Source organism: Apaloderma vittatum, unplaced genomic scaffold (assembly GCF_000703405.1).
Source record: "Apaloderma vittatum isolate BGI_N311 unplaced genomic scaffold, ASM70340v1 scaffold41912, whole genome shotgun sequence".
NCBI lineage: Eukaryota > Metazoa > Chordata > Aves > Trogoniformes > Trogonidae > Apaloderma > Apaloderma vittatum.
Genome location: NW_009703800.1, coordinates 2,003 through 15,133, shown reverse-complemented (window position 1 = coordinate 15,133; position 13,131 = coordinate 2,003). Strand labels below are relative to the sequence as shown.

The 13,131-nt window shown below is 50.2% G+C and overlaps 2 protein-coding genes across 2 annotated transcripts in view; one reads left to right on the top strand and one right to left on the bottom strand.

Moving 5' to 3' along the window:
* The window catches only part of ALDH9A1 (aldehyde dehydrogenase 9 family, member A1), an 8,819-nt gene extending 270 nt beyond the window's left edge, over positions 1 to 8,549 (top strand). Inside the window, exons 2-11 of the mRNA XM_009864757.1 lie at positions 1,162 to 1,307; positions 2,392 to 2,521; positions 2,840 to 2,974; positions 3,536 to 3,732; positions 4,547 to 4,687; positions 5,410 to 5,598; positions 6,862 to 6,949; positions 7,325 to 7,466; positions 8,019 to 8,131; positions 8,254 to 8,549. Of these exons, the coding sequence (XP_009863059.1) occupies positions 1,162 to 1,307; positions 2,392 to 2,521; positions 2,840 to 2,974; positions 3,536 to 3,732; positions 4,547 to 4,687; positions 5,410 to 5,598; positions 6,862 to 6,949; positions 7,325 to 7,466; positions 8,019 to 8,131; positions 8,254 to 8,348 (1,376 nt within the window). The 3' untranslated portion in view covers positions 8,349 to 8,549. The remainder of the gene's footprint in view (positions 1 to 1,161; positions 1,308 to 2,391; positions 2,522 to 2,839; positions 2,975 to 3,535; positions 3,733 to 4,546; positions 4,688 to 5,409; positions 5,599 to 6,861; positions 6,950 to 7,324; positions 7,467 to 8,018; positions 8,132 to 8,253) is intronic.
* Positions 8,550 to 9,499: 950 nt separating this feature from the next.
* MGST3 (microsomal glutathione S-transferase 3) lies at positions 9,500 to 12,752 on the bottom strand. The gene is made up of 5 exons (XM_009864758.1): positions 12,636 to 12,752; positions 11,843 to 11,916; positions 11,158 to 11,215; positions 9,977 to 10,049; positions 9,500 to 9,624 (listed from the first exon to the last, which is right to left on the bottom strand). Exons 1-5 carry the CDS (start codon positions 12,750 to 12,752, stop codon positions 9,500 to 9,502), a joined length of 447 nt encoding a protein of 148 aa, XP_009863060.1.
* Between the last annotated feature and the right edge of the window lie 379 nt (positions 12,753 to 13,131).

The window sequence follows — 13,131 nt, the reverse complement described above, 5'->3', positions numbered from 1 at the left end:
TCGCTGTGCAGGAGAACTGAACTGCCTTTTGCCTTTTGCAGTACAGGACCTTTTTTTGCAGAAATCGCTGCTGGCTTGCAGTCAGAAAATCGAGCAGTGCCTTATCTTGGGGAAGGATACGATTTAAACGTTTCCCTTATTGATTCTTGAAATTGGAGGTATCTAGGTTTCAAGGTAAACCTAGGCTTTACCTTGAAAAATCGCTTTAAGAAAGAGCGTGCGTTACGATGGGACAGCACCGTGCCCTTGTGGCCAAGAGGGCCACTGGGATCCTGGGGTGCATTAAGAAAAGTGTGTCCTGCAGGTCTAGGGAAGTTCTCCTCTCCTTGTACTCTGCCCTGGTGAGACCACACCTGGAATCCTGTGTCCAGTTTTGAGCTCCCCAATTCAAGAGAGATGAGGACCTACTGGAGAGAGTCCAGCAGAGAGCTGTGAGGATGATTAAGGGACTTGAACATCTCTCCTGTGAAGAGAGACTGAGAGAACTGGGGCTGTTTAGCCTTGAAAGGAGACGGCTGAGAGGGGACCTTAGTAACATGTACAAGTATCCGAGGGGTGGGTGTCAAGGGAAAGGAGACAATCTCTTCTCAGTGGTGCCCAGTAATAGAGCAAGGAATAATGGGTTTAAATAAGAATATAGGAAGTTCCACCTCAACATGAGGAAAAATTTTACTCTGAGGGTGACGGAGCACTGGAACAGGCTGCCCAGAGAGGTTGTGGAGGGGCTTTCAAAACCTGCCTGGATGTGTTCCTGTGTGGCTGCCCTAGGGGATCCTGCTCTGGCAGGGGGTTTGGACTAGGTGATCTTTCAAGGTCCCTTCCAACCCCTGACATTCTATGATTCTATACTGAGGAATGTCTAACAGCTCCTGAAGCTGGCGGTAGAAGTGTAACAAACTCCAGTGGGAAATGAAGTTTTGTAACAGTTTGAGCTATTTAGTAACTAGAACACAACAGTGGAGAACAGCAGATCTTTTAATTTAGACTGGATGAACTGCAGCACCTCTTCCACAGCCAGTTACAAATCCGTGGGAACCGTAGCGTAGTAAGCCTGTAAGGTGGCTGGACTGAAGTCTTTGGGCTTTGCTGCATGGTAAACCATATTCCTTTGTGCCCCTTTTCTGAGATTGCCGTCTTATTTCTTGTTTAAAATGCACCCAGGTCGTGTGATCTGCAAGCTGCTCTGCTCTGGTGAGAAGGAAGTCGATCTGGCTGTGCAGAGCGCAAAGGCTGCCTTTAAAATCTGGAGTCAGATGTCTGGCATGGAGCGAAGCAGGGTGCTGCTGGAGGCTGCCAGAATTATTCGGGTACGTTGTGGGAACTTGCCCTCTCTTTTGGAGAGGGATGGTTCAGTCTCTCAGCTTTTTTGTGGCTTAATGTGTCTGTTGGAAGCTTCCAGCAGGTCTTGTTGAGCTCCAGAAAGAATGCAGGAGTAAAAACCCACCTTTGACCAGAAGGGACAGTAGGTTGCATTGGGCAGGGCTTTGATCTTAACGCTCTGTTCAAGGCCAGTGTATAAGTTCTTTGCTTAATTCTGTTAGAAGACATAAAATTGAAGCCATCCAGTCAAGATCTTGCAGGGCTTGTACTTTTCACAAGTCCAGAGATTAAATTTCACTGCACGTGATTTTAAAGCTGAAGTTGCATAACTGCCACACTGTTGAACTTTCAGCTTGTCAGACACTGTTGTCACGTGACTGGAGCGTGTCCTGTTTTAGCTATTAAAAAATGCATGAATACTGTTTTTTTATCTTAGACACCAGATAATACACATGGGAGAGAATACAAATAAGCTATCTATATCACAAAGTGCTTTGTAAGATAACATGTTCTTGGACATCAGATTTAATCCCCATCGAGGCACAGATCTAAAGAAACCAGGCCTCCTTTCTGCAGTGTGTATATGTGATGAGAAGGCTGTTTTCTTTCTGCCAGACTTCTGCAGCAGGGTAATATTTCTGCCTAGGAGATGGTCTGGTAAATGATGCTTCCCAGCTGCCTTGCTTTGTCTGTCCAAGTGCTCTGGTTCCATCTTGATCTTGCTGTTTGCTGTTCCCTCCCAGTTTAGTTCTGTGAATTCTAATCAGTGTTTACCAGCTGGCTTGTCAGTTCAAGTTTGCTCACGTTTTATACAAACAGGGATGTTAGGCAAGACTGGACTAGCAGTGAACCGCAGCGGCTGTCTGTTTGACGTTCCCCTGCACCACTGGGAAACTGATAACTGCAAACTGGGACTGTACCTTTCAGAGGTGACGATTTCTCATGGCAGAGCTTGGCTTACTCATGGCAGAACCCTGTCTGGGACTTGTGTGCTTGGGAAGTGGTTGTCTCCTTGTGGAATTGTGCTACAGGCTTCTCTAATGCGTTGTCACTGTCCTGTGCCTCTCACAGGAGCAGAGAGATGAAATTGCCACATTGGAAACCATCAACAATGGGAAATCCATCTTTGAAGCCAAAGTGGACATTGACATATCCTGGCAGTGCCTGGAGTATTACGCAGGACTGGCAGGATCTTTAGCCGGTGAGAACGTTACTGGAGTTTGCACTTTACTCTCTGTCCTGTTACTTGTGTTTCCTGGTACCTTCCATGGCACAGGACCGTGTTTGCTTATGATTTCTGTAAGAGGTAGACTATTCCTTTTCCTGAAGAACTTGAAAAGATTTTCAGAGGTCTCTAATGCTGCTGTGCTCTGTACTTATGTGCCTTCTGTGAACTTGCTGGGGTAAAAGCCACCTGTCTCTTGCTCCCAGCCAGAGCGAGATCTGGCCCCCAAGGTTCTGATAAGCCAGGAAGGGGCTTTGCTCGTCTCTACCTCCTGGTTGTTTTTCTTCTTTGCAGGTGAACACATCCAACTTCCAGGGGGTTCCTTTGGGTACACTCGGAGAGAGCCCCTTGGGGTGTGTGCTGGGATTGGAGCCTGGAATTACCCTTTCCAGACCGCCTGCTGGAAGTGTGCCCCGGCCTTGGCTTGTGGTAATGGAGACTCTCTGCCCACACAAACTTCTCCTTTGAAGCTGGATGATCCTGTGGGGGAGAGTGGTTTGGGGAATAAACTCTAGAATTACGTCGAAGGAGGTGTTGAAGGATTTAGCAGAACCTTAAGGCTGTTACTCTGGCAGGAGGGGAAAGGAAATGGCAGTGGGATCCCGGCAGATGCCAAGAGGGTGCGAATGCATCAGGAAAAAGCTTCATTGCTTGGCTTTGTACCAGACAAGGTAGTTCTCTGGAAGTGTCTACAGTGCACGTCCAGTGGCCCCATCTCCCCCAGCCCTTCCCAGCAGGAAGGTGCAGTTCCTCCCTTCCACTGGCCGCAGCGTTCAGCTGAAACTGTTTCCTCCTCCCTTGGGACAATCTGGGATCTGTTGAGACAAACTTATTGTGTGAGGCTTTAATTTTTTTTCTTTTTTTTTTTAATTCTTTCTTCTTTTTTCTTTTTCTTTTTTCTTTTTCTTTTTTCATGTTTTTTTCCTTTGTTCTTTTCCCTGAAGCCGTTTGACTGTTAACCCCATCTTGCCTCTGTCTGGCTTCCCCTAGGCAATGCGATGGTCTTCAAGCCTTCTCCCTTCACCCCCCTTTCAGTGGTGAAGTTGGCAGAGATCTTCACAGAGGCCGGTGTGCCCAAGGGGCTCTTCAATGTGGTGCAGGGTGGAGCGGCCACAGGCCAATTACTCTGTCATCACCCAGATGTGGCCAAAATCTCTTTCACTGGCAGTGTGCCAACTGGCAGCAAGGTAACACCTTCGCGCTTGGGGACATGAGGAGTCTGTAGCACCGGTCTTCCTGGTGTACGGATGGGGGTCGATACCTCCTCGAGCTTTTGTGCATGAGGCTTGTAAAGATGGTGTGCAGGTTGACATTTTTGGGTCTGAGCAAGGGACTTTTATGAGTGGGGTTACACTGGGGCTCCAGTTAGCCTACTGGGCAGAGGCTTGGGTACTCAGTCCTTTCGTGCCCCTTGGTGATCTTCGCTTGTTTAGCCCCTGGTTGCAGGGAAGTCTCTGAGCTGCTAAAGTGAGTGTCTGTGTGGGGACAGACAGGGCAGTGCTGGGCAAACTGTGACCATTTCTGGCAATGGTAGTTTGGTTTAGCTGCATACAACCTACTGCTTTTAAGCAGGAGGTTTGTTTCTGTGAATTTCTTACCCTCAGTTTATTCTTCAAAAGTACCTGAAAAGACTTTTCCCCTCCAATTGAGAATTTATTTATAAATGTTGCCCTCAGATGCTCCCTGTGTGTATGTACCTGTGGGTGCAGTAACACACATGCAGTTACAGCTGTCCTCAGGTTGTACTGAGCACGAGACTTCCTGCAATTGACTCCTCAGGTTTTGTTGCTTTTATTTTTAAGAAAACAACCCCCAAACCCTCTAAGACTGTCCCCAGTGTGAACTAAGTGCACCTAGAAAATGCAGCTTGCCTTTCGTGCTGCTTCTGTTGTCAGTGAAGATCCCTGCAGGAACTCTCCTTTGGTGTGTCTCTTCCTTCCTTCCGCCAGCTTTCCCTTTTCGAGCAGGTCACTTGACTCTTCTGTCCTTTTTTTCCCTCAGATCATGGAGATGGCAGCTAAAGGGATCAAACCAGTCACCCTGGAGCTGGGTGGCAAATCCCCCCTTATCATCTTTTCGGACTGTTCCCTGGAGAATGCTGTAAACGGAGCCCTCATGGCCAACTTCCTTACACAGGGCGAGGTGTGTGTGTGTCCGTGGGGCAGGAGCCGTCCTCACTAGTGGGGTGGTTTGAGAATTGGGCAGCAGAGCCAGCCCGTGGCCTGGCATAGTGAGGGATGCCCTGAAACTCCCATCTTGCCGCACATTTCTCTGTGCAGTGTTACAAGGGATGTGCTTGGGGAAGCCAGTGTGGGACATCCTGGTAGAGTGTGCCTTAGCATGTCCTTCCCAGACGTGGAGCCTCTCTAAAACCTGGTACCCAGCTCAGAGCAGCCGCTCCTCTGCCCTGGGCTCCAGTCCAGCTCCAGTCTAGCACACAGAGGTCAGAAGACGCTGTGCTGATGTCCCCAGCAGGGGCAGCAGGTTCCAGTGTGGTGTGTTCTATGGGGCTCTGTCTGGCTCAGATTTGGGATCTCTATACATGCTGCGAGGTTTGTGTAACTCTGCTGGCACACTGGCTTGCCAGGGTCATCTCTGGGAACTGGAAAAGCTCCAGCTCCTTTCTGCTGGTGACTTGGTGTGGTTCTGCCAGCTGGTGGCATCGGTACCACTATGTCCAGCAGAGACTGCTCAGTGCAGTTATGAGCAGCAGGATAATCCCGTCTTGTTTGTCCCCAGCGACAAGTTACCCGTTTTAGCAGCTGCGGAGGGGCTTTTCTGAGAGCCTCTGTAGCAAGACCCAAGCAGGAAAGGACCGTGCAGTGCTGTGTGTCATACGCTGAGCAGCCTGTCCTGTATCCCAGGTATGCTGCAATGGCACGCGGGTGTTTGTGGAGAGGAAGATACTGGATGTCTTCACAAAGGAGGTGGTGAAACGGACCCAGAAAATTAAGATTGGAGACCCACTTCTGGAAGACACACGGATGGGAGCCCTCATCAACCGGCCCCACCTGGATCGTGTCCAGGGCTTTATCAAGCAGGCGAAGGAGCAGGTGAGATTGTCCTGAAGTATCTCTTTCTTAGAACAATTTCGGTGGGAAGAGACCTTCGTCCTAGCCCTATCAACAGCACTAAACCATGTCCCTCAGCACAACATCTACCCGTCTCGTAAACACCTCTAGGGATGGCGACTCAACAACCTCCCCTGGGCAGGATGTTCCAGCACCTGACAACCCTTTCATTAGAGAAATTCTTCTTAATAGCCAACCTGAAACTCCCCTGGCACAACTAAAGGCCATTTCCCTTTGTCTTATCGCTCTCCACTAGGGAGAATGTTAGACAAACAGACTGGAATGTTAGATAAACAGACTGGCAGCTGCTTTCCTGCCCTGTGCCTTCCCAGTTAAGCTGCTTTTTCATTGTAGTTGAATTACTTGATAAATGTCTTGCGCCCCTGAGTCTCCAACTCAGTATTGAGGTTGACATGGCTTTTCATATCCTGATGTTGTGAGATACCCAGCATGGCAGTGTATCAAATGGGGTAATCCCTAACATTTGCGCTGGTTCAAAGCTGAGGTGACGTATTGCGCTTATCTTATTTGGGTTCCAGTTTTGTTGGTTGCAGCAAGAGCTTACTAAAGATCAAAGGCCAAATTTACGGGCTGCTGGAAATAATCTTTGTAAAAGCGGTAAGATCAACTCAGGCTTTTTGGGTTTTCCTCCAGGTTTTGGTGTGAAGTGTAAAGATGTTTTAAATGCCAGCGCTAGATATATGGCTACATGTAGCCATCTGGGGGATGGGCTGGAGAATGGGAACTGTGAGTGAACGCCAGGAGGGCTAGACGAGGATTTGGAAACAGGAAGAGGGATGTAGAAGGAGATGTGGGGAAAGAAGGGAGAAATTCTCACCTCTAAAGCAGGGTGTTGGATGGAGGTAGGTATTTCTTGCCAGGTAGAGTGCTAAGGGACTGGTTGACTTGCTAATGAGGGAATTCACGCTGTGTGAAGATGCGAACTTGATGTGGTGCCAGCTGAGGATCGGCTCGTAGTTGCATCCCTTCAACATACGCTGGCTCCTGTAGCATTTGCACCCTGAACTAGTGTTTGGACTTTTAGGATGGGTCTCACTCCCTGACCCTGATCTGTCAGTGATGTTCTGTCAGCAGTCCTGACCTGGAGAGACACCAGGGAGGGCACATCTCGTGGGTCTGATAGGACTGTAAAGCCAGCAGGGAGTATCAGCCAGCCACAGCTGTGGCCGCTGGGCAGGATGCTGCTGGACGTGCCTGCCTCCCCTCTGCCTGGCTCTCTTTCAGGGGGCAGAGGTGCTGTGTGGTGGGGACCTGTACGTGCCAGATGACCCGAAGCTGAAGAATGGCTACTACATGCGACCGTGTGTGTTAGGTATGATCCTTCCGATTCCTGGTCTTCTATGCCGATAGTTACTCAGTTTCTTGTAGAGAAAGCTGTTCTCAGCGTGTGACCTGTTACTGTGCCTGCCTGCAGTGTGGACAAGCAGTCATGAGTGTACTAGAGAGAGCTGAGGCACCCAGGAACTGCATCCAGGGAAATCTCTGCTGTGGGAAGGTCTGGCAGGGCATGTGCAGTCAGTGCCTTTGCTGCCGTGAGATGCAGGATGGGACTGAACTCTTGTGCTAGCCGAGTCGGAGGGGCTGTGCAGTGCTGAGGGCTGGCTCGCAGGCTGGCAGGGTTGCTGAATGCACAGGCTGTGCCACTAGCTCTTCCTCCTGAAGCCTGTGTGCTCTGCCTTGCTTCCAGGGAAGTGCACAGATGACATGACCTGTGTGAAGGAGGAGATCTTTGGGCCTGTTATGTCCATCCTGCCGTTTGACACAGAGGAGGAGGTTGTGGAAAGAGCCAACAACACCAAATTTGGCCTGGCAGGTGGTGTCTTCACCAGGTATGACTGGGTACTGTGACTGGTGTGGAGGCAGTCCAGGGAGGAGAGGAGAAGGGAAAACCTGCAGGAACTTCATGCTCCTCTTGCAGTGCCTGGCATCTGCTCTCAGAAAAGCTGGAGCAAAGGATTGCCAAAAGGGAACTTTGTAAATGGCTGTGCATCTCCTCCCGGTTTTCCCTGAAGGGTTAGATGGGCTCAGCTTCCCTGCAGGCTTTTTCCAACCTGCGCTTGGCCTGCTGCCTGCCTTCCTGCATCCGCAGGAGACGTGCCCCAGGAGCCTGCCGTGCTGCTGAAAGCTTGTGAAGATGGCTCTTGGCCGCTTGCTGTAGTCTGCTTTGCTGGGGTCCTTGTGCTGCCATCTCAAATCAAATGCGGTTTTGAGTGTCCTTGGGAATAGATGCTCCGACCTCTGAGCAGGCAAAGACGGAGTAGAGCAGGTTAGACTCCAAAAACCACTGCAGCCTGTTGGCCTTTCTTTAGCGGGATGTTAGCTGGCAGGGAAAGAAGGAATTGAATGGGAAGGGATCCAGCTGAATTGCCCTTTTCCTGCAGGGATATCCAAAAGGCTCACAGGGTGGTGGCTGCTCTGAAGGCTGGGATGTGCTTCATTAACAACTACAACATGAGCCCTGTGGAGCTGCCTTTTGGAGGATACAAGTCATCAGGTGAGCTCCGTTTGGTATGATTACAGGCTAATTCCAGGGAGGATACATGGCAGTTACAGGGAGCATGAGTGGTACCTGGCACTGCCTGGAGCTGTGTTCTCACTTCTGGCTTCTCCCTGTAGGATTTGGCAGAGAGAACGGACGAGCAGCCATCGAGCACTACACGCAGCTGAAGACTGTCTGTGTGGAGATGGGTGACGTGGAATCTGTGTTTTAGTGGCTCTGGGGCCTACTCAAGGGAGCATCAGCCAGTACTTACCAGTCAGCCAGAGATGTGGATCATTTACACAGCAATAAAGTGCCCTAAAATTGTAAGTGCCTGGGGTGAGGGGAAGCCGTGCTGGAGCAGCGTTTGGCCGCGCTGCACCTGCAGGAGGAGGGAATGTACACAGAGGGCTCAGCCTGTGGGCCTGCTCTGTCCTGCCTGGTGTAAGATGGGAACCTTGTAGTAGGAAGCAGCAACACAGCTTGAGCAGCAGCTCGCGCAGCTATGGAGGGGTTGCCAGAGGCTTGTCAGTGGCAGAGGCCTGGCCCAGGCTGCTTCCCCTGCTGTGTGCCTTGAACTCCATGGCCTTCCACCCTCAGTCAACTTCAGTTTTGGCTTCTTAACAGGTATGACCCTACTAAATGCACGTGTAAGCTCTTGGACACTGATACCCTGTAGCTACAGGCTCTGTTTATTCTCTAACTGCATAACAGCCTTAAGGGTAGGACTGCTTACTCCCTCTCATTCCCTTATAAACACAGCTTTTTCTTTTTTTTTTTTTTTTAATCTGTATTTTGCTTCTAAAGAGGGATGAAATATCGTGGGGGTGGTTAGCTGCTGCTGCCTGGGACAGACATGGCCCTGAAAATTGTCTCCACAGACAGAGTATGGAGCACAACCAGAGTGGTAGCAATCTCCGGTATAGGATAGTGCTGCTGTTCTTAAGCAAAAGCTACTTGACTTCCTTCCTTATACACCTACTGTTCTTTATAAACACAATGAAGCAACAACTTTTAAATGTTTGCCTACAGCTTTTTCTAGCAATTGAATAAATACTGTTCAGAACATCTTATTGCAGAGTGACATGAATTGAGGCGTCCAGAAATGGGGCTGCTGCTATGTGGGTTAAACAGGTGGTGAGATGGCTTTTTGGTAACCAAAATCATAAAAGCTACAACACCTCAGATTTCTGTAGTCCTACGAAACTGGAATCTTTCCAGTATGGTGCAAAACTCCTTAAGAAAATCCTCTATAACTTTACAATTAAAGAACAGAATTGACAGCTTCATTTTATTGAATGAGGAGGGGAAAAAAAAAAAGGAAATGAAATTTCTAGGAAAAAAAAATCCCTTTAGTTTCCCAGGCAACCATCATGGTGGTCTTCACAATGATCTGCATTGTCTCTCACATATCCAGCCGAGGTGCTGGCAAGCTGAATATACTCCTGTGCCCACCAGCCCAAGGAGTGCAAGTGAACCAAAAGCCCCTCTACTTCGTTTTTTTGGATCTGGAAAAAAAAAAGCATTTGTCAGTTCAGCAGCCCATCCTGAAAATAAGTCTTTCAGTAAAGGCTACTCCATCCTGATCATTAAAAGAGGGATCAGGAACTAGAGGAATCTCAGGGCAAAAGAGTAGGCACCACCTTAGGCTGTGTACCTACCCTCAGCCTGCTATTATTAGAGTAGTGCTCCTCCTATCACTAGGAAAAGGGTCCTGCAGAGTTAGCAGCCTTTTCTCTGTGCCCTGACTGGCAGCTTTATGCTGCCTCTTTGATGTGAGCCGGAGGAAAGAGTCCTGAGGCTGCTGTAGCAGAGTTGATTTTCCCACAACCTGCTGTGTGCTTCAGGGTAAAGACCTACCTCCCGTATAGTAGCCGTTGGCGTAAAGGGCTCTCCCAAGGATCCAGGTGATGCCAAGCCCTGTGGCAAGCCGCTGGAGAGAAAAGAGAGGCATTTAAAGGTTTTGGAGACTTGTCGCCTGCCTGTGTTTAGCTGATACAATAGCCCTGCTTCACAGAAATGAGCAGTGACTGTAGCGTGGGCCTTGCCCTTGACTGGACTACTGGGAGTCAGCGTGGGGCAAGCGGGTGCCTGACGCAGCGTGCTAGGAGCAGTTCTGTCCAGGAGGAGTTGCTTTCGTGACGCCTTTGGGGACGGAGCATGTGATGTGCTGCGGAGCTTTGCTGTTCTGCAGCACAACTCTTCCCAACCAAGAAGTGGTTAAGTCATGCAGGCAGCAGGTGCTGGTTCTCCTTTCACCACTGTCCAATTAGTGAACTAGACCAAGTACCAGGATTTTGGGGGCAGCTGTGGCCCCACTCCACTGCCTCCAGCAAGCACACAGGTTTTCCTGTTCCAGGTGTTAAGAACTTCCACCTTTCCTCTTAATTAGAGCTTGCTGCAGTATGGCTCCAGTTTGTCAGATTTGCCTATGCTGCTTCCTTCCTTCTCTGGAAAGAAATATTCAAGAAGGACCCAATTTGTCTATTGCTGACAAAGAGCTGGTTTTTGCCTCTCCCACATGCCTGCCTTCTCATGCGTTGTCTACACATCACTTAAAAATAATCCAGGCTGATTTTGATCCTTTGCGCACCTCCTTTGGTGGAAGTGAGTGGGAAGATCACTGTGTTTCACCGTGTTTCTCATCTATTAATGGTGTGCTTAGGAGAGAGAAAGTGTTCCTGTTTTCCACACAACCAGCTGCTGAGTAGCACAACAGGACCCTGCAGGGCTTGGAAGAACCAGGCAGGGTTTGAGGGACCCTTCCCGCTCATGGACTGAAGGCTGTGAATGCTTTGAGTCATCCCTTAGGGGAAGGAAAGGGGTCTCATAGCTGAAGCAGCAGTAATGAGTTTAATAAATACTTGTGATCTCTCTGTGCAAGAGCTACAGCTGTTTTCCAAATGGGCACAGCTGTGAAGTGTGATGTGGCTAGTGAAGCAGCCTGCTGTCCCCAGAGGGGCTAGCTTGGCCTACCCTCCCCAGATCAGGGAGCAAGAGCCGAGTTCAGCCACGCAGACCTGCACCATAGCACCACTTACCGGGTGGTAGAGTCCACCAGTGGCTAAGAAGAACAGGAAAGCAGGGTAAACTTCCAATCTGAAAATAAAAGCAAGGAGGTTGTATTTGTGCCCAAGTTGCTTACACAGAGGAAACTCCAGAAGCACAGAAGCTGTGAGCATCCCCTGGCAAAGTCTGCAGTGGACCTGACTTAGGAGTCTCCGTGCTTGATGATGTGGCCACAGATGGACGAAAGAAGGAATCTGAGCGTACATGGACTTTTACATCTCTCACTAAGGCCACCCACCCACTGTTTCCGTTTTGTGCCCTAAGCCACTGCTAAGTACTGCCAGCCACCAGCTAACCCAGGAGCAGGTGTTGCTCCCAGCACTCCTCTCGTGCTGTTGCAGCCCGGTTCACAGTAGCTGGGTGGACCTAGGTCCAGGGAGCCTTGGGCAGCACAACAGGTCAGTGAGCCTCTAGACAGGCTCTTCTGGAAACAGGATTTGTAGTGTCTCCATCCATGGAGCCAAAGAGCTGGGCATTTGGGAAGAGGAGGCTGCCTCACAGTCCCATCTCACAGTAATGCTAAGCATTACATGGCCACGTCTTTTCCTCAAGTGTTGAGCCTGAAGCCAAGCAGTTGGCGGCAGTGAGTCTCCAGCCATCGGCCCTGCTCCACAGCTCTGCGTATTTTCCAAGCCTGCATTCATGCACGTTACTCACGTGTTCTGGTGTGCACGCTGGATGCAGTTGAATATCCGCCCGTGTTCAGGGTCTGTGCTGTACATGGTTGGATACTGCCAAAGAAAAATAAACCAGCAGGAGTATAAGAGCAAGTGCCATCTGGGCTTGGGGAGCCTGTTCTCATGCAGTAGGAGTGGGGCCACCCCAACAGGCACCTGGGGCCTGCAGCACGTGCCCAGGGCTGTCCTTACTCCCACTCTTGCTTGTCACTTCCTTAGTGAGGTGAGGAAAGAGCAAAGGGTGCTTTCTACTTGGAGCCAAGTGGCACAGGAGCCTCTGCATGCCATCGCCCTGACTCACTGACTCACGGACAGGACTGGCTGTCTCCACCCAGCCCACAGCCCCTCCTAGCTTGCGGGCTCCTTGACGGAATAGGGAAGGTCACTTTGAAAGACCGCTTGTGATGGGGCTCACATTCTCCCTCTGAGTTTGAGAAACCCTCCTGTCACTTTCGTTCCACTGCTCTTTGTCCCCAACCCTGCACTGGCTGCCTTTGCAGTTTCTTGCTCCTCAGTGTTACCAAGGTAAAAACCTTGTACTTTCACCTCTCAGCTTGATGCCAAGCACCTGGTGTCCCAAACCCAGAGCTCTGTAGTGCTGTGTGTACCAGTCTGGAGAGCCAGAATGGCAGTTCCATCCCTTCTGCATCCCTTTGGTGGGGCAGGTAATGTCAGCGTGTCACCCAAAAATAAGCAAGGTGTCACTCAGCTTGTCAGCAACATCCCCTGCAGACTGGTTCCAACTTTCCGGTTCCCTCAGCCTGAGCACTCACCTCCACATTGTACTTCTTGCGGGCTTTACCCACTTTCACAGCGAGGTACCCGACCAAGATGAAGCTGGCAGCCCCCGTCAGGATGACGTAGCCATACTCCTTGGACAGAACAGCCATCTTGGTGCTGTTGAAGATAGAGAGCTTGTTACTATTTTGAGGCGTGACTGGTGAAGTGGCAGCTTGTTCCATGTGTGTGGAAGAATTGCTGAGCGTGGACCTGAGACCTCCCAGCACAGGGACTGGCTGAAGGAGGAAAGAAACAATGAGTTGAGGAATTTTCACCTCTTGGTGCCTGCTCAGTATTGAGCAGCACAAACCAAGGGCTCTCTGCTCGGCTCCTGTCAAGCAAACCCTAAAATCGCTGAAGTGTTGGTGGGAGGCGGTTCCTGGAGGACCCTAGTGCAGCCTCCGCCTCAGAGCAGGACTACAGCCAGCGGTCGGTCCCATCAGTTCTGGTTGTGGCTGGCCAAGTCCCACGACCTCACTGATACAGGGC

What these genes read in the sequence shown, in the direction of transcription:
- MGST3 (XM_009864758.1), bottom strand. Translation starts at nt 12,752, where the DNA reads ATGGCTGTTCTGTCCAAGGAGTATGGCTACGTCATCCTGACGGGGGCT. An exon ending in GCAAGAAGTACAATGTGGAG is followed by an intron (nt 11,917 to 12,635) that starts GTGAGTGCTCAG and finishes TTTCTTTGGCAG; the next exon opens with TATCCAACCATGTACAGCAC. An exon ending in CAGCGTGCACACCAGAACAC is followed by an intron (nt 11,216 to 11,842) that starts GTGAGTAACGTG and finishes TTTTATTTTCAG; the next exon opens with ATTGGAAGTTTACCCTGCTT.